The sequence below is a fragment of the Ascaphus truei genome, unplaced genomic scaffold (genome assembly GCF_040206685.1).
Source record: "Ascaphus truei isolate aAscTru1 unplaced genomic scaffold, aAscTru1.hap1 HAP1_SCAFFOLD_1443, whole genome shotgun sequence".
NCBI lineage: Eukaryota > Metazoa > Chordata > Amphibia > Anura > Ascaphidae > Ascaphus > Ascaphus truei.
This window is the reverse complement of record NW_027454327.1, coordinates 66,627-86,091: the sequence shown is the minus strand read 5'-3', so window position 1 is coordinate 86,091 and position 19,465 is coordinate 66,627. Positions and strand designations below refer to the sequence as shown.

At 54.3% G+C, this 19,465-nt stretch overlaps 1 protein-coding gene across 3 annotated transcripts in view; it reads right to left on the bottom strand.

Annotated features, from left to right (window-relative positions):
* Window positions 1-6: 6 nt before the first annotated feature.
* LOC142475940 (plexin-D1-like) overlaps window positions 7-19,465 on the bottom strand; it is a 72,994-nt gene continuing 53,535 nt past the window's right edge. Inside the window, exons 26-37 of one of the 3 annotated variants that reach the window (XR_012791210.1) lie at window positions 16,499-16,645; window positions 14,877-15,033; window positions 14,357-14,460; window positions 14,061-14,124; window positions 13,368-13,402; window positions 11,066-11,170; window positions 9,853-10,016; window positions 6,982-7,129; window positions 2,871-3,011; window positions 2,614-2,688; window positions 292-1,966; window positions 7-224 (exon numbers count right to left, since the gene is read on the bottom strand). Coding sequence is in view for 1 of the 3 variants with exons in the window: in XM_075581604.1 (XP_075437719.1) it covers window positions 1,850-1,966; window positions 2,614-2,688; window positions 2,871-3,011; window positions 6,982-7,129; window positions 9,853-10,016; window positions 11,066-11,170; window positions 13,368-13,402; window positions 14,061-14,124; window positions 14,357-14,460; window positions 14,877-15,033; window positions 16,499-16,645 (1,257 nt within the window). In the remaining 2 variants the exon portion in view is untranslated. Of the gene's footprint in view, window positions 1,967-2,613; window positions 2,689-2,870; window positions 3,012-6,981; window positions 7,130-9,852; window positions 10,017-11,065; window positions 11,171-13,367; window positions 13,403-14,060; window positions 14,125-14,356; window positions 14,461-14,876; window positions 15,034-16,498; window positions 16,646-19,465 lie in introns of all 3 variants that reach the window. The other 2 variants (XR_012791211.1, XM_075581604.1) reach the window with 2 other exon arrangements.

Here is a 19,465-nt window from a genome sequence, read left to right as displayed (position 1 = left end):
TTGACATGGTGCGTTGGAAGCCCCTCTGCCAGCAAAAGGGTTAACACCCATATAAAATGCACGATAACCCAACCTCTGCAGTGTTCAAACCTAAGTGGTCATGCCTCGGACGTGCTAGTTTGGGGATGCAGTTTTTGCCTCCTGATCATGGACTCGGTGCAGTTTATTGAGGCGTCTATGGAATTCCAGCAGCCGCAATCTGCAGGCATTGGACAGCATGTTACCTGCTCCTATGTCCCGTCACCCCACCTTCCAGCAGCCACAATCTGCAGGCATTGGACAGCATGTTACCTGTCCCTACAGTATGTCCCGTCACCCCACCTTCCAGCAGCCACAATCTGCAGGCGTTGGACAGCATGTTACCTGTTCCTACAGTATGTCCCGTCACCCCACCTTCCAGCAGCCACAATCTGCAGGCATTGGACAGCATGTTACCTGTCCCTACAGTATGTCCCGTCACCCCACCTTCCAGCAGCCACAATCTGCAGGCATTGGACAGCATGTTACCTGTCCCTACAGTATGTCCCGTCACCCCACCTTTCAGCAGCCACAATCTGCAGGTGTTGGACAGCATGTTACCTGTCCCTACAGTATGTCCCGTCACCCCACCTTCCAGCAGCCACAATCTGCAGGCATTGGACAGCATGTTACCTGTCCCTACAGTATGTCCCGTCACCCCACCTTTCAGCAGCCACAATCTGCAGGTGTTGGACAGCATGTTACCTGTCCCTACAGTATGTCCCGTCACCCCACCTTCCAGCAGCCAGGAGGCTTCCCTCCTCATGCAACACAATTGGGAATGGGTGATGGTGCGTTAGAATCCTTAGAATCCGGCTGTAGTGAGCCCGCTGATGCATTTCTGACTTCCTCCCCCCTTCCCTGCCTGCCTAGTCATACTCAGTGTTGCTTCATATTGCAGCGTACTCATTTTCAATGAGGCCCCAAACATACAAAACACTGTTACCCCTTTTTATCCTGAGATTTCTATCAATAAGGCACTTGCGGAGCATGTATGTCCAGCCAGACTGTGACACGCGTGTGTTCTGCACTTGTCTGCCGTGACACATGCAGCAACAGGGGGGATACAATGCCTTGTACAACAATACTAATAAGTGGTGGTCCCCTCCGCGGAGCGATCCCTGCACACCTGTTATGGTCGCGAAATAGGACGCTGCTTCCCAAGAAATAGTTTAAAGTACTAGGGTCAGTGACACCAGGAGGGCACTAAATGCCCAGGGTGGCTGAAGTCCTATAATTGGGGCCCCCTGACCCCATCAGAGGGAGGTGCCACCAACCCTATTATCGTGGTCTCTCTCAAACAAAAACTGAAAGACAAACGGTGTCACCTCCCTGTAAAGGTTATTGAAGGAACATTCTACAGAGCTGTTCTTACAGGTAAGCGTGGCCACCACCCTCGGAGTCTCAAGGAAAGTGGTCTCAGCCAATCGGTGGTCCGATACGAAATGGTCTCAGCCAATCGGTGTTCCGATACTGAGAGGCATCCGTAGAAGAGCTATAGGAAGGTCCCTGAGCCGAGGGGAGTATTCTGAGTTCCGTCACTGCCTTGATCCTGATACAGACCATTGCTGGGCGTCGGCACATGCGGCTCTGTCCTGAAGGCGTGTTTAATGTGCTTCACGCTTGGAAGTAACTGTTGAGCTGACGAGGCTTCCGGGGGTTTCCATGTCGCATCCTGTGCCTGGGCCGTGGGTTCCTGATGCCCTGAGCATGTTCCTGGACGTGCCACGGGCACTAGGTACCAGGTTCTGGTTCCCTCCATGCTGACGGTGAGTGTTTAATGCCCTTTAGTCCGCAGGTTCTCCTGTGGAGGGGGGCCCTTGCAGCCCCTCTATGCTTCGCTGCAGCACACGTATATGTCGTCCTCCATCAGCACGATGATCTGCTCAAACTTGTGCTGCAGCTGGGCGCGTTTGGTGGTGGGATTTGCTTCTAGCGCGGTGACAATCTGTAAGGTCAGAGGGGTGTGATCAAGCGGCTGGAAGTCCTGTCACTGTCACAATCCACAGCGCAAGACTGGTCGGGGTCACCGCGCAAGACTGGTCAGGGTCACCGCGCAAGACTGGTCAGGGTCACCGCGCAAGACTGGTCAGGGTCACCGCGCAAGACTGGTCAGGGTCACCGCGCAAGACTGGTCGGAGTCACCGCGCAAGACTGGTCAGGGTCACCGCGCAAGACTGGTCAGGGTCACCGCGCAAGACTGGTCAGGGTCACAGCGCAAGACTGGCCAGGGTCACCGCGCAAGACTGGTCGGGGTCACCGCGTAAGACTGGTCGGGGTCACCGCGCAAAACTGGTCCGGGTCACCGCGCAAGACTGGTCAGGGTCACCGCGCAAGACTGGTCCGGGTCACCGCGTTAGACTGGTCCGTGTCACCGCGTTAGACTGGTCGGGGTCACCGTGCAAGACTGGTCAGGGTCACCGCGCAAGACTGGTCAGGGTCACCGCGCAAGACTGGTCGGGGTCACCGCATGGGACTGGTCAGGGTCACCGCGTCAGACTGGTCCGGGTCACCGCGTTAGACTGGTCCGGGTCACCGCGTTAGACTGGTCAGGGTGACCGCGTTAGAGTGGTCCGTGTCACAGTTGTCACTCACCTGTGCTCGGTATTTTTTGGCGTACTTGTAGATTTCAGCCATGGCAACGTTGGTGTTAAATTTATTCCGATACGCCTGCGAAGAAGGACAAGAGACGGTGAGCCCGAGTTTGGGATTAGACGAGTCCGTCACAGACCTGAATTCCATATGTCCTTCTGTCCGTGTCACTGTGACACTGTCACCCTGCAATGGGACAGGCAGACGCTAGCTCCTGTCTCACCCTCGGGGTGGACCCCTCGCCCTTCCCGTCTCCTCACCCGCGATTCCTCTGCCAGGTGGGCGTTCATTTCTTGCTCGCTCAGAGGGCTCATGTCCTGGATCTGTTTGTAGTAGCCCTGCACGATCTTCCGATACTCGGGGATCTCCTTGGCGTAAAGCAGCTTGTTGGTGGGAGAATCCTGTGGACGTGTCGCACACAGACGTCAGTGTGGGACAAGTTGTACGGGCCGCAGCACAGTGAAATTATACAATAGAACAGGGGGGCGCAAACTTTTTCTCTGCCCCCCCCCCCATCTCTAACTTAAGGGCCCGGTCTTTTTCCCTCCCCCCATCCTTTAACCCACTCTCCTCTTCCCCCCCCCACCCTCTCTCCTCTTCTCACCCTCTCTTCTTCTTTTCTCCCCCTCTCTCTCTCCTTCTCCCCCTCTCCTTCTCTTCTCCCCCCCTTTCCTTCTCTTCCCCCACCTGCTCTCCTTCTCTTCCCCTCCCCCACCTGCTCTCCTTCTCTTCCCCTCACCCCCTCCCTCCCTCCGTCTCTTCCCCTCCCCCCACCCTCTCTCCGTCTCTTCCCCTCCCCCCCACCCTCTCTCCGTCTCTTCCCCTCCCCCCCACCCTCTCTCCGTCTCTTCCCCTCCCCCCACCCTCTCTCCGTCTCTTCCCCTCCCCCCCACCCTCTCTCCGTCTCTTCCCCTGTCTCTTCCCCTCCCCCCCACCCTCTCTCCGTCTCTTCCCCTTCTCCCACCCTCTCTCCGTCTCTTCCCCTCCCCCCTCTCTCCGTCTCTTCCCCTCCCCCCCACCCTCTCTCCATCTCTTCCCCTCCCCCCCACCCTCTCTCCCCCTCCCCCCCACCCTCTCTCCGTCTCTTCCCCTCCCCCCCCCACCCTCTCTCCGTCTCTTCCCCTCCCCCCACCCTATCTCCGTCTCTTCCCCTCCCCCCACCCTATCTCCGTCTCTTCCCCTCCCCCCCACCCTATCTCCGTCTCTTCCCCTCCCCCCCACCCTATCTCCGTCTTTCCCCTCCCCCCCACCCTCTCTCCGTCTCTTCCCCTCCCCCCCCACCCTCTCTCCGTCTCTTCCCCTCCCCCCCACCCTCTCTCCGTCTCTTCCCCTCCCCCCCACCCTCTCTCCGTCTCTTCCCCTCCCCCCACCCTCTCTCCGTCTCTTCCCCTCCCCCCACCCTCTCTCCGTCTCTTCCCCTACCCCCCACCCTCTCTCCGTCTCTTCCCCTCCCCCCGCACCCTCTCTCCGTCTCTTCCCCTCCCCCCCACCCTCTCTCCGTCTCTTCCCCTCCCCCCCACCCTCTCTCCGTCTCTTCCCCTCCCCCCCACCCTCTCTCCGTCTCTTCCCCTCCCCCCCACCCTCTCTCCGTCTCTTCCCCTCCCCTCCCCCCTCTCTCCGTCTCTTCCCCTCCCCCCCACCCTATCTCCGTCTCTTCCCCTCCCCCCCACCCTCTCTCCCGCTCCCCCCCACCCTCTCTCCGTCTCTTCCCCTCCCCCCCACCCTCTCTCCGTCTCTTCCCCTCCCCCCCACCCTCTCTCCGTCTCTTCCCCTCCCCCCCACCCTCTCTCCGTCTCTTTCCCTCCCCCCCCACCCTCTCTCTGTCCCTTCCCCCCCCCTCTCTCCGTCTCTTCCCCTCCCCCCCACCCTCTCTCCGTCTCTTCCCCTCCCCCCCACCCTCTCTCCGTCTCTCCCCCCCCACCCTCTCTCTGTCTCTTCCCCTCCCCCCCACCCTCTCTCCGTCTCTTCCCCTCCCCCCCACCCTCTCTCCGTCTCTTCCCCTCCCCCCCACCCTCTCTCCGTCTCTTCCCCTCCCCCCCACCCTCTCTCCGTCTCTTCCCCTCCCCCCCACCCTCTCTCCGTCTCTTCCCCTCCCCCCCACCCTCTCTCCGTCTCTTCCCCCCCCACCCTCTCTCCGTCTCTTCCCCTCCCCCCCCACCCTCTCTCCATCTCTTCCCCTCCCCCCCCACCCTCTCTCCCCCTCCCCCCCACCCTCTCTCCCCCTCCCCCCCACCCTCTCTCCCCCACCTTCTCTCCCCCTCCCCCCCCACCCTCTCTCCGTCTCTTCCCCTCCCCCCCCACCCTCTCTCTGTCTCTTCCCCTCCCCCCCACCCTATCTCTGTCTCTTCCCCTCCCCCCACCCTATCTCCGTCTCTTCCCCTCCCCCCACCCTATCTCCGTCTCTTCCCCTCCCCCCCACCCTATCTCCGTCTCTTCCCCTCCCCCCCACCCTCTCTCCGTCTCTTCCCCTTCCCCCACCCTCTCTCCGTCTCTTCCCCTCCCCCCCACCCTCTCTCCGTCTCTTCCCCTCCCCCCCACCCTCTCTCCGTCTCTTCCCCTCCCCCCCACCCTCTCTCCGTCTCTTCCCCTCCCCCCCACCCTCTCTCCGTCTCTTCCCCCCCCACCCTCTCTCCGTCTCTTCCCCCCCACCCTCTCTCCGTCTCTTCCCCCCCCCCACCCTCTCTCCGTCTCTTCCCCCCCCCACCCTCTCTCCGTCTCTTCCCGTCCCCCCCCACCTCTCTCCGTCTCTTCCCGTCCCCCCCCACCCTCTCTCCGTCTCTTCCCCTCCCCCCCACCCTCTCTCCGTCTCTTCCCCTCCCCCCCCCCTCTCTCCTTGTCACCCCCCTCAGCCTGTGTGGCCGCCTTGTAAAATTAATTCCTGTCTTTTGAAGTCCTCCCCCTGAGGCAGCCCCTGGTGTTCCTGTTATGTCATTAAGGTCCCAGGAGCTGGTCACTGCCCCCCTAAAACATTCCCCAGATGTGGACTATGCCCTGGCGACCCCCCCTCCAATGTGGAGCACACATTGGTGCTGCAATAAACTGAAAGCACTCGGTCATGTAACCACTTGTTTTCAGATGCAACAATTGTGTTTGGGAGGCACATCTGTACCCCAGGCTGCGCTGAAACGCGGTGTAACGCAGAAGCTCATCGGGCTCCGTGTTAAGGGAGCAGTCCGAGCAGATTGACTTATTTCTTTCCATTTTGAATACAGGATTGGAGCAGGGGGTCCCGGAGCGAGACCCCCCTCCTACTGAAGGCTAACGCGGAGATAACGTTTTTACATTTAGCGCTTACCTCCGGCGGCATCTCTGGTATCTCCCTTTGCAACTCCGGCCTTATGGCGCCACATTGTCTTGCCAATCCTGCGCTGCGTAACATCAGGTAGCATGCAGTTGTCATGGCAACGGGCGCCACGTGACGCTGTGATGGCACGCAGCCTTCCCATTGTCATGGCAACGCAGCGGCAGCCATATTGACAGGAGATGAAGGGAGACACCGCCGCCGCCGCACGCCCCCACCCGGAGGTGTACTAGGAAAACCCGAAGCCCAGAGAAACGTGGCCAAAACCCGTAGTGTCCGGGTCAAACCCAGCGTGGTGGCAACGCTGCACACAGTGGAGGTAAGTACCTCTGGAGGCAGGGGTCACCGGAGCTGAAATTAATGAGGTTCAGCCCCGGAAACCCCCGCTTCAATCCTGTATATTTAAAAAAAAAAAAGCTTGGATTGCTTCTTTAAAATGGCCAAAAAGCAAAAGGTGACACTGTGTGCTCATTTGCATGTCATTTCCCAGAATCCCTGGCTGCAGTGGAAGCAGTGTGTGCTCATTTGCATGTCATTTCCCAGAATCCCTGGCTGCAGTGGAAGCAGTGTGTGCTCATTTGCATGTCATTTCCCAGAATCCCTGGCTGCAGTGGAAGCACTGTGTGCTCATTTGCATGTCATTTCCCAGAATCCCTGGCTGCAGTGGAAGCACTGTGTGCTCATTTGCATGTCATTTCCCAGAATCCCTGGCTGTACTGTACACGCTAAGTTATAATGGGGAATAGCGCGGCTGCAGACCTGTCTGGGACGTGAATGTGCGCACAAGTGATATTTTTATTTGAAGGGCCTGAATTTTATTTATTTTTTTAAATAAAAAAACCAGTTGAAACCTGGATCATCTCACAATGAAGAGAAACCAGCAATCCCTCCGCACTGATGGGGAAAATGCTAGAAAATATAAAACTGCAGCCATTTTGTTCTATCCCTCCCCAAATTTACCAATTACAAAAATATATTGTTGGAGTGCTGCAGAATAAAAAAGATGGTTTATAAAGAGCTTATAGAGGTTTGTTGCAGGCGACATGTTGTGGAGAACGGCAGTACTGTACCTTGCCCAGCTGCATGTCAGAGATGGAGCAGGCGTCAATGAAAGCCTGCGCGATGACAGAGAGGCAGGCGTCCATGTGATCCGACTTCTCCATGTCAAACACAAACTGGGGATTCTTCAGGATGTTCACCCAGAATCGCAGAGGGAGGCTGCAGGGAGAAGCAGAGAGGGTGGGTCTCAGCAGAGCGATACAACAACACGCAGAGCGATACAACAACACGCAGAGCGATACAACAACACGCAGAGCGATAACATGCGGAGCTGAGCGATATAACAGGCAGAGCGATAACATGCGGAGCTGAGCGATATAACAGGCAGAGCGATAACATGCGGAGCTGAGCGATATAACAGGCAGAGCGATAACATGCGGAGCTGAGCGATATAACAGGCAGAGCGAAATAATAACAGGCGGAGCGACATAATAACAGGCGGAGCGATATAATAACAGGCGGAGCGACATAATAACAGGCGGAGCGACATAACAGGCAGAGCGACATAATAACAGGCGGAGCGACATAATAACAGGCGGAGCGATATTATAACAGGCGGAGCGACATAATAACAGGCGGAGCGACATAATAACAGGCGGAGCGATATTATAACAGGCGGAGCGACATAATAACAGGCGGAGCGACATAATAACAGGCGGAGCGACATAATAACAGGCGGAGCGACATAATAACAGGCGGAGCGACATAATAACAGGCGGAGCGACATAATAACAGGCGGAGTGATATAACAGGCGGAGAGACATAATAACAGGCGGAGCGACATAATAACAGGCGCAGCGACATAATAACAGGCGGAGCGATATAATAACAGGCGCAGCGACATAATAACAGGCGGAGCGATATAATAACAGGCGGAGCGACATAATAACAGGCGGAGCGACATAACAGGCGGAGCGACATAATAACAGGCGGAGCGACATAACAGGCGGAGCGACATAACAGGCGCAGCGACATAACAGGCAGAGCGACATAACAGGCGGAGCGACATAATAACAGGCGGAGCGATATTATAACAGGCGGAGCGACATAATAACAGGCGGAGCGACATAATAACAGGCGGAGCGACATAATAACAGGCGGAGCGACATAATAACAGGCGGAGCGACATAATAACAGGCGGAGCGACATAATAACAGGCGGAGTGATATAACAGGCGGAGAGACATAATAACAGGCGGAGCGACATAATAACAGGCGCAGCGACATAATAACAGGCGGAGCGACATAATAACAGGCGGAGCGATATAATAACAGGCGCAGCGACATAATAACAGGCGGAGAGACATAATAACAGGCGGAGCGACATAATAACAGGCGGAGCGACATAATAACAGGCGGAGCGACATAATAACAGGCGGAGCGACATAATAACAGGCGGAGCGACATAATAACAGGCGGAGCGACATAATAACAGGCGGAGCGACATAATATCAGGCGGAGCGACATAATAACATGCTGGGAAATACATTGCTGCCCCTCTGACATGTAACTATTTACAAGCACTTGCTGCTCCTTTCTCACTGCTGGAGATTGTCCTTGAAATGCTGTGACACAGTCACTGTCACATACTGTGTGGGATCATTGTATAGCGAAGCAGTGTCCCCTCTGTGTACACACCCCACTCTCCTCCCCTGTGTACACACCCCACTCTCCTCCCCAGGGTCAGTCTCCCCTGTGTACACACTCCACACTCCTCCCCAGGGTCAGTCCCCTCTGTGTACACACCCCACTCTCCTCCCCAGGGTCAGTCTCCCCTGTGTACACACCCCACTCTCCTCCCCAGGGTCAGTCCCCTCTGTGTACACACCCCACTCTCCTCCCCAGGGTCAGTCTCCCCTGTGTACACACCCCACTCTCCTCCCCAGGGTCAGTCTCCCCTGTGTACACACCCCACTCTCCTCCCCAGGGTCAGTCTCCCCTGTGTACACACCCCACTCTCCTCCCCAGGGTCAGTCTCCCCTGTGTACACACCCCACACTCCTCCCCAGGGTCAGTCTCCCCTGTGTACACACCCCACTCTCCTCCCCAGGGTCAGTCTCCCCTGTGTACACACCCCACACTCCTCCCCAGGGTCAGTCTCCCCTGTGTACACACCCCACTCTCCTCCCCAGGGTCAGTCTCCCCTGTGTACACACCCCACTCTCCTCCCCAGGGTCAGTCTCCCCTGTGTACACACCCCACTCTCCTCCCCAGGGTCAGTCTCCCCTGTGTACACACCCCACACTCCTCCCCAGGGTCAGTCTCCCCTGTGTACACACCCCACTCTCCTCCCCAGGGTCAGTCTCCCCTGTGTACACACCCCACTCTCCTCCCCAGGGTCAGTCTCTCCTGTGTACACACCCCACTCTCCTCCCCAGGGTCAGTCTCCCCTGTGTACACACCCCACTCTCCTCCCCAGCGTCAGTCTACCCTGTGTACACACCCCACTCTCCTCCCCAGGGTCAGTCTCCCCTGTGTACACACCCCACTCTCCTCCCCAGGGTCAGTCTCCCCTGTGTACACACCCCACTCTCCTTCCCAGAGTCAGTCTCCCCTGTGTACACACCCCACTCTCCTTCCCAGAGTCAGTCTCCCCTGTGTACACACCCCACACTCCTCCCGAGCGTCAGTCTCCCCTGTGTACACACCCCACTCTCCTCCCCAGGGTCAGTCTCCCCTGTGTACACACCCCACTCTCCTCCCCAGCGTCAGTCTCCCCTGTGTACACACCCCCACTCTCCTCCCCAGCGTCAGTCTCCCCTGTGTACACACCCCACTCTCCTCCCCAGGGTCAGTCTCCCCTGTGTACACACCCCACTCTCCTCCCCAGGGTCAGTCTCCCTTGTGTACACACCCCACTCTCCTCCCCAGGGTCAGTCTCACCTGTTGGTTTTCCAGATGTGCAGAGTGTCTGGGTCAGAAATCCCGCGCCTGTCCGCCTGCTCCTCCAGGAAGTCAAAGAAGTATTTGATGGCCAGCGGTGGTCGGTCTTCGTGGATGCTCAGGATGGCTCTGAACAGGTCATCCAGGAATTTCTGCAGCGTGCCCTGCAGGCCCAAGGGAGCGAGACACCCACTGCTGAGACTCTGTGCTGATCTTACAACCTGCTCACTCACTGCCGCACGGTCTGTGTCAGGAGATGTGTCCTGTGCTCTCAGGAGCAGGGTGCTGTGTGTATCCTGTGCTCTCAGGAGCAGGGTGCTGTGTGTATCCTGTGCTCTCAGGAGCAGGGTGCTGTGTGTATCCTGTGCTCTCAGGAGCAGGGTGCTGTGTGTGTCCTGTGCTCTCAGGAGCAGGGTGCTGTGTGTCCTGTGCTATCAGGAGCAGGGTGCTGTGTGTGTGCTGTGGTCTCAGGAGCAGGGTGCTGTGAGTGTCCTGTGCTCTCAGGAGCAGGGTGCTGTGTGAGTGCTGTGCTCTCAGGAGCAGGGTGCTGTGTGTGTGTGCTGTGCTTTCAGGAGCAGGGTGCTGTGTGTGTCCTGTGCTCTCAGGAGCAGGGTGCTGTGTGTGTCCTGTGCTCTCAGGAGCAGGGTGCTGTGTGTGTCCTGTGCTCTCAGGAGCAGGGTGCTGTGTGTGTGCTGTGCTCTCAGGAGCGGGGTGCTGTGTGTGTGTCCTGTGCTCTCAGGAGCGGGGTGCTGTGTGTGTGTCCTGTGCTCTCAGGAGCGGGGTGCTGTGTGTGTGTCCTGTGCTCTCAGGAGCAGGGTGCTGTGTGTGTGCTGTGCTCTCAGGAGCAGGGTGCTGTGTGTGTGTCCTGTGCTCTCAGGAGCAGGGTGCTGTGTGTGTGCTGTGCTCTCAGGAGCGGGGTGCTGTGTGTGTGTCCTGTGCTCTCAGGAGCAGGGTGCTGTGTGTGTGCTGTGCTCTCAGGAGCAGGGTGCTGTGTGTGTGCTGTGCTCTCAGGAGCAGGGTGCTGTGTGTGTGTGGTGTGCTCTCAGGAGCAGGGTGCTGTGTGTGTGTCCTGTGCTCTCAGGAGCAGGGTGCTGTGTGTGTGTGGTGTGCTCTCAGGAGCAGGGTGCTGTGTGTGTGCTGTGCTCTCAGGAGCAGGGTGATGTGTGTGTCCTGGGTGCTGTTGGAAGTGATGCACAGTGACAGCTGCTCCTACCTTTGTAGAGAGTAGCCGGGTCAGGTAGATTTCAGGCAGCACCTTCTTCCTGTGGCTCTGTCTGTGAGACTTCTTGGTCTCTGCCATGTCATCAGTTGGAAGAACCTTAAAGGTGCAGCAGGAAAGTTAGGAATGTGACTCAGAGCACTGACACATGTACATGGGCTCAAACATCTAGACACAGTGCATGGGCAAAGGGCAGTGTGTGGGCACAGGGCAGTGTATGGGCACAGTGCAGAGTGTGGGCACAGGGCAGAATGTGGGAACCGCACAGTATGGGCACAGGGCAGAGTGCGGGCACAGGGCAGGGTGCGGGCACAGGGCAGGGTGCGGGCTCAGGGCAGAGTGTGGGCACAGGGCAGTGTGTGGGTACAGGGCAGAGTGTGGACACAGGGAAGTGTGTGTGCACAGGGCAGAGTGTGGGTACAGGGCAGAGTGCGGGCACAGGGCAGGGTGCGGGCTCACGGCAGAGTGTGGGCACAGGGCAGAGTGCGGGCTCAGGGCAGAGTGTGGGCACAGGGCAGTGTGGGCACAGAGCAGTTTGTGGGTACATTTTGCAGTCTTTGTGGGTGCAGACATAGAAGCCTTTAAAACGTATAACCCTAATATGCCTAATATGCCCGGATGTGCAACAGAGTTGCTTAAATAACACATTTCGCTCAGGGAATGTTATCTGGGTGATAAGAGGAAGGTCTTTAGGTTGGTGTCAGATCATCGATCATGACAGATCATGACAGAGCGTCTTGTGATCGGGAGGAAGTTGCCACAGAGTTTTAATTAAATGTGTTAAGAAAAGCTGCGGTTCCCTATACACAGGAAATGTTTACATCCTTAGACACACAACACGCGTGATCCGTCCCTGTTTCCGTGACCCGAGAGCGTCTGACTGAGCACAGAGTAACTGCAGAGCGGAGGGTTTATAAAGGACCAAACCCAGAGCAGCAGCAGAGGGGATAACCTGGAATTCCTCAGATGACCCAAAAATGCTGCACTTTCCTAGGAATTTTATCAGCGGCCGAGCGCAGAGCTGCTTCTAATTATAGTGAGAGATTTCTGTGATTCGTGTAGGAATCTGAAACATTATCTGGTACCGACGTCCCGTCTGTTTGAGTTTATTTTCACTGACGCCTTTTTTAATTCGGACTAATCTGCAAACGTCTCTCTCTCTCTCTCTCTTTCTCTCTCTCGCCTTTCACTCTTTCCGAGCCTAACTTTTTCTCTCTTTCTTACTCTCTTGTCAACTCTTTGAAGGATATTTATTAAACGCTGGCAAAGAAGGGTGGGGGTCCGTGTTGGTCCTTTCTTCCATGTAGTAACAAAAAGGGGGCGGGGGGGAGTAGGGTGTGTGATGCCTTTTATTGAGCCCACAAGTAGTGGATATGTTACCCTCTTTCCTACCTCTCGGGGTCCTTCATCGGGTTCTACCCTGACCCTGAGACGTTAGAAATCTTTACCATATCAGCTACTTGTCGGTCCAATAAAAGGTACCGTACCCCCTACTCCCTCTCCCTCCTTTGTCACCACTTATTAAACGCTGATAGCCGGCGTGATGGCAGCGCCGGCATAATCTAAAAGGGGTTATGCTGCACTCCACAATGAATAAATAAATACATACAGTTTTTCAGGAAGGAAGGATCCGACGCTCCACGGGTTTTTTAAATAAAGCTAATTTATTGTGCCACACAACGTTTCCACCAATAGGTCTTTCTCAAGTGAGGGCCGGCGTAATGGCAGGGCCGGGGTGATGGCGGTGCCGTCTGTGCCATTGCACCGAACCCCGCTATTACATAGACCCCGCGCTCACCCCCGCGACAAACTGATTGCCGGTGGGGAAAGCGCGAGGCCTCTGTAACTCTTAGCTTCTCCGCCGGCGGCATCTCCTCCTGCACGGTCACGTCATCATGGCCCCACGATGTCCAGTGGCGTCGCGTTGCCGTGACAACGGGATGGCACGTGACGTCACATTGCCGCGACAACGGGACGCCATGTGGCGCTGCCATGACAACGTGACATCCCGTTATCATGGCAACGCGACGCCATTTGACATCGCGGAGCCACGGTGGCTGGACCATGCAGGGGGCGATGCCGGGAGGAGGAGATGCCGCCGGAGAAGGTAAGACCCGGGGGGCCCACACAGGTCCCGGCACCGAGCCCCGCAAACATCCCAGCCGGTCCTGCATTGATGGATCAATGGCGGTTATGGATTGCGGACGGTTATTTCTATCCTGTAGGGAACGTTCTTTGAGCGCCTCTCACATTCCCGCCCCCCCATTGTGAAGGACGTTCAGACCAAATAACTTACTAAATGAAAATACTTTTCTGTGTCCAGATCCTTCGCTGCAAAGAAAAAGAGAATACAGAAATAATTAGTGCGCGCGGCACACGCGCGTCTGACCGCGCAATCTCTGGGAAAGTGAACGCTCGCTGCACGCCGCTTTGTACTTTACTAAGTCACGGGGAAAGCAGCACGCCAGGTTTCATTTGAATTTTATTAGAGGATTTACCCTGGGGGTCTCCGGAGCGGGACCGCGCTCATTTCAGCTCCGAGGACCCCTGCAGACAGAGATACTTACCTCTGTTGGGGGTGCCGGAATTTCTGGCAAGTTTAAAGGTCCTGGTCACGCAGGCCAATAGGAAGCCGTGATTCATCCGTTGCAGCTTCCTATTGGCCTGCGGGACGTGGGAAATTTAAACGCCGCCATTTTGATAGGCCCACCATTTTGATAGGCCCACAAGTTTCCTGCCAGCAGATACCGGCACCCATACGGAGGTTAGTATCTCTGGGAGCAGGGGGTCCCCGCAGCTGAAATTAACACCGTTCAGCTCCGGAGACCCCCTGCTTAAATCCTGTAATAGATAAATACAACACTGACACTGGATTGCCGCTTTAATGTATCAGCCATACTCTGATCCAGGACTCGGCCGGTCACTTACATTTAGGGCCAGAAAGGAAGGGACATTTTGCTCAGTCCCTTTCACCCCCAGCTCTCCTCACCTCGCCCGAGCGTGTCATCCCTGCGGTCCTTCAGGCTCATGGCCAGAGAGGCACCTTCGCAGATCTGATGGGTAGGAAACAGAAGAGTGAGCAGCTGTGACGTGTCGCAAGGCACAGTAACACCACGTCTCAGCAGCAACCCTTCAACTGGCCTCTGAAGTGGGTGAATCGCCATTGTGTGTCACCATCTGCTTAGCAAACCCAGGACAGGGAAAACTGTGGCAAATAAAGACCACGCACACAGCAGTGCATGTGTTCTGAACACAGAATACACCCCACCCCTGAGCCCCAGGTACCTTATAATGGGCCATCGTGTTGAGCTTCTTCTTTCCGTCCTCCATGAGAGACGTGTCATCCAAATCCCGCAGGATGAAGCTCTTCGAGCTGCAGGCAAACCATTCTGGGGAGGGGGAAGCAGAGGGGTGTAACGTTGGGTCCTCTTAAATCTCAGCTCGGTAACACTTATTGTCGTCTCAGCCTCATGGGCCCCATCCAAGATGAGAAACCTCACATGATCTTGTGGTACCTGACCCCCCCAAACACTGTTCTGGAGATGAAGGGTTCAACACAGTGTCCACCTCCCTTGATGACATTGGGAGGAGCAGATGGATTCATTGCTGTGGTCCTAGATTGTAAGCTCCTTGGGACAGTGACCGCCTTCCTACTGTCTCAGTGTGTCTTAACACAGACAGTATGTACTCTTTTGCCATATCATGTTGTTGTCCTCCCTCCCACATGGTACTGCGCTGTGGAATATGCGGGCGCCACGCAATGAAAAGATAATAGTAATCCATTGTTCCATTTTCAAGCACTCACCCAAGTCCACGCCCTCCACCCGTGGCCACTGTGAGAAGGGCAGGTTCTTGCAGAACACCTCCAGGATCTTCTCCTTGCACTGGCCCACGGTGTCCGTGTCCAGCACACGCACACACAGGGAGTCCAGGCCGCAGCCCTGGAAGGACACGTTGAGGTTCTGCCGGGAGAGAGCCGGGGAGGGGGGTTACCCACTGTCCCATGTCCGAGCTGGGTCATTCACCGCAATCACCATGGGGAGTGTTTGGGACACGTTATTATAGGAACACCCATGTGGGGGACCTCAGAGGAACAGACACCTTTATTAAAAGACCAACAACAAACTCTATATAGGGACCATGAAATGATTAGGAATGGGTCTGGATTACCGAGTAACAGTGAATTATTTATTATAGTTATTGTATGTAAGATATAATAATAATAATAATTATTATTTTTTCATTGGCCACGACCCTTTCCTCTGCAAACACTGGGAACATGAAAGCTGGCAGCAGACATGGGCCAGTTCTTACTTGCAGTAAAGGAAATGTAATAATGTTGGGGATTGTCAATGTCGGGACACATGTTTCTGCGCCCCCGAGAGAGGTGTTTGTTTTATTTAACAGTCAGAGGGGGCCACAGATAACCCGTGTGTAGCAACGTCTTAGCAGGATAACTGGATTCTTATGTCATGTCCCTACTGGGATTATTATCTGATGGTGACAGAATTCAGAGGCGCCCACCGTTAGTACCACCTCCTTCTGACCACAGGAGAGGTCAGGGGAGCAGGGAGGGGTGGATGTGCCTGGGTATTTATATGGAGAAGTACGTTTTACAGCCATGATTGGATGCTAGATAAATGTGACCAGGATTCCCCCCCAGGGGTGGCTGCACATACGTATTATTGCACATTTGTTGCCAAATGAAAGGCAAATTAGACATCATACATTATAATTCTGTTATTAGACAGAGGTAATAACATGGGGGGGGAGGGGATTATTATTGCAGACCCTCCAACATTTTGCATATAAAATGTTCCTCTGCTCGTGCTGCATGGAGAAACTTCCAAACAAGTCCGATGGACATCCCATCACCCGCTTACAACGCACAACACCCAACACGGTACAGCTGGTCATGTAGTGCAGGGGATCCCAATTCCAATCCTCAAGACGCCCCAACAGGTTGGGGTTTAAGGATATCCCTGCTTCAGCACATGTGGCTCAATCAGTCCCTGCTTCAGCACAGGTGGCTCAATCAGTGGCTCAGTCTTCGACTGAGCCACTGATTTTAAATACATGATGTCACATCCAACAAAGGCTAGCATTTCATTCATTACTAATACTTCTGCATTGCAGGCACCTTATATTATTAATAATGCTAATTCATTCTTCCAGCAATAATCATAGATTGTAAGCTCTTCGCATCAGTCTGTGTGAGCTATTATAGTGTTACTCCATGGCCCACCCCACACACTCTGCCCCAATACATGTCCTTTATAAATGGCGGTAAGAATAATTACTGGATGAGCGATTCCTCTTCCCCAACTAGTTTCAGACTTCCCTGCTGGGAGGATCTGCCCCTTTACCCTGCCATAGATACCCCCCGTGGTGTCTCCCAACCCACAGCCTGCAGGGGGCGCTGCTCACCATAGGCTTGGCTTCTATGTTCTCCCGGAGCAGCCACTCCTCGTTCAGCGTGTATCTGGCCTTCCCCGTGATGGCATCGATGGACCCCTTGTTGATCTGCTGCTTGATGGCGCACAGCAGCAAGAAGAACGGCTCGCCCACAGTCTCCTGCGGGGGAACACGGCGGGTTATACACGGCGCGGGAGGAGGCACTGCGGCCTTTACAAACCCAGCGCAACTAGCGGGGGCGGGGGACAACTCGGCAATGACAAAATCCCATCCGTTTTATAACAAGGGCAGGGACCCCATCGCTTTATAAGGAGCCCCCCCACCTTATATATATATATATATTCAGTGGTCGACAAATCACCAAACAATCTACTCGCCGAACAAAAAAATCTACTCGCCACCTAGTACCACACGTGTGCTGCTTGGGCCAATAGGAGCTCGCCACGATGTTAAATCCACTCGCCCGGGGCGTGCAAATGTAACACACACACACGTGTATACACACACACACACATGTATACACACACACATGTATACACACACACACGTACACATACACAATGTATACAAACAAACATGTATACACACACACACACAAACATGTATACACACATGTATACACACACGTGTGTATATATACACACACACACGTATACACACACATACACTATCCCCAGCATCAGCACACCGGTATCCCATGCCCCCCCCCCCCCCCCAGCACACTGGCATTCTCGGCTCCCCACCATTCCCAGCCCCCATCAACACCATCAGCACCCACACATTGGCACCTTCGCACCTCCCCATCAGCACACCCACATCCGCACCCCCACATCAGCAACAAACCCTCCCAAATCAGCACACCGATACAATCACCATCAGTACAGCCACAGCAGCAGTACCACCGCACACTGCCATGGGCCGCGTGGACCACTCCCCACCCAAATGCCACACCCACACCACAAACATCCCGGGCAACGCCGGGGCTCTCAGCTAGTATATATATATATATATATATATATATATATATATATATATATATAGGCAAATATTACCAGATGGTGGCCCAGTACGGAGGGACAGCACACAAGGGTTCCTGCAAACGGAACCGAAACGTTGTTTTATCGTGTTCAATACATCCCTTTGAAATACATCCTGTGTGTGCTGTGCCTCCTTACTGGACCATCTGGTAATATTTGCCTTTATTATCTTCTATGGGACTAGCATCTGGAGTTTTTTCGGTATATGTGTGCGCCAGCTGCTGTGACAAATTATATATATATATACTGACACTAGCGAACTCTCTTCCCATGAGCGCTAAAGGCCATGTCTGTACATACTGTGCTATATGTATGCACACACAGCTGTCTCTCACACATACTAATACTCCTTATTTTTCTATCCCTATACACCAATAGGGACCACATAGTATCCACACACACTTTTAGTTGTGCTACAAACTCTCACATTTCCACACCCACCCACACCATTTATATCCCTCTCACTCCACACACACCTTGTGTAGAGCACAGTTTATACTGTGGGCTCTCCATTCATTTTTATTCACACTGATACACATACACACTCTTTCTTCACTTGCTTTCAGTTACCCTTTGACACCTCCAGCCATAAATCTCATCCACACGGGGGAAGGACCAGCACAGATAACATTCCAAGAGACACTGTTTTTAAGTAATCCTTGCTTCATTCATTGTAACATCGCCGGAAGAAGAGATCAGTGTATCTCGAAAGCTCGCACAAATAAAAGCATTTCGTTAGCCACAGAACGGTATCATCTATTTATTTTTTGATTATTGAAGCTCGGCTCGCGTGGACCACTCCCCACCCAAATGCCACCCCCACACAACAAACATCCCGGGCAACGCCGGGGCTCTCAGCTAGTATATATATATATATATATATATATATATATTGAAGGTGTGAGTGTGACCTGGTAAGGGTATAAGAATCTCGGAGCTGTCTGCAATGAGATACAAAAACATTTACAGCTCTGTATATAACTACATACACTGCTCTGCATATATGATATAGAAATAAAGTCCTCTGCATATATGCATCTCTACACACACGTATATATGCTAATATACATATGTTGTGCAGTCAGGTGAGTGTTACAGTAACAATCTGGGGAGAGAGATGAGGCCAGCGGAGGGGACAGGGCTGGGATAACACAATGGGTTGTTGTAACACTGTATCCCTGGAGAGGGGGGGGGGACAGGGGGGGCTCCCCTCCGGGCATCAGTCCCGTCGCAGCTGTAATTGAATTTGGATTTGTTTGCAGAGTCCTAGTCCTGCAGATAATCAATTCCAGGCCACTTTCCTAACAGCGCACGGTCATTAGCAGGATCACTGGTATCACAACATGACCTGTGACCTTTCACCCATAGTGTCTCGGGGGCCACAAGGAAAGTAGAACGTGGACAATGTTGATTGATAAACCTGTAGCACACTTTTAATCGCTGAATCCTTCTTTTAACCCCTTTGTAATACAATGAAAGAGGTCCCTCGGAGAGCCAAGGGATAATCTAACATTTCCTGCTAATACCCCATCTCCAAAATGTGTTTCACCTCTGAAAGATCGCTCTTCGGTAGGAGAGAACGACGCTCTTATCGCACAGTAACGTCCGTTGATGGCGGGGGAGTTTCCGTGTGATAGAGCCCCGGCGGCATTATTAACGGTGTCATTAATAACCTAACGATAGCGATATGTTTCATGCGATAAAACCAGGTGGGAGAAACGCTAAAAATAATATCAGACTTTAATAAATATTATTCCCAGTCCAGAAAGGTTCCTTTGCAGCGGGCAACATTAGATTGGGAGCGAGAGGTCATTCCCGTCTTGAAAAGTTTAACGCTAGTGTGTATGCTTTCATGTTGGAGCACCAATTAGGTAAGGGGGAAAGGATGGGGAAGAGATAAGACAGTGATATGGGAAGTGAACGTGTGGTCACTGTATTTACA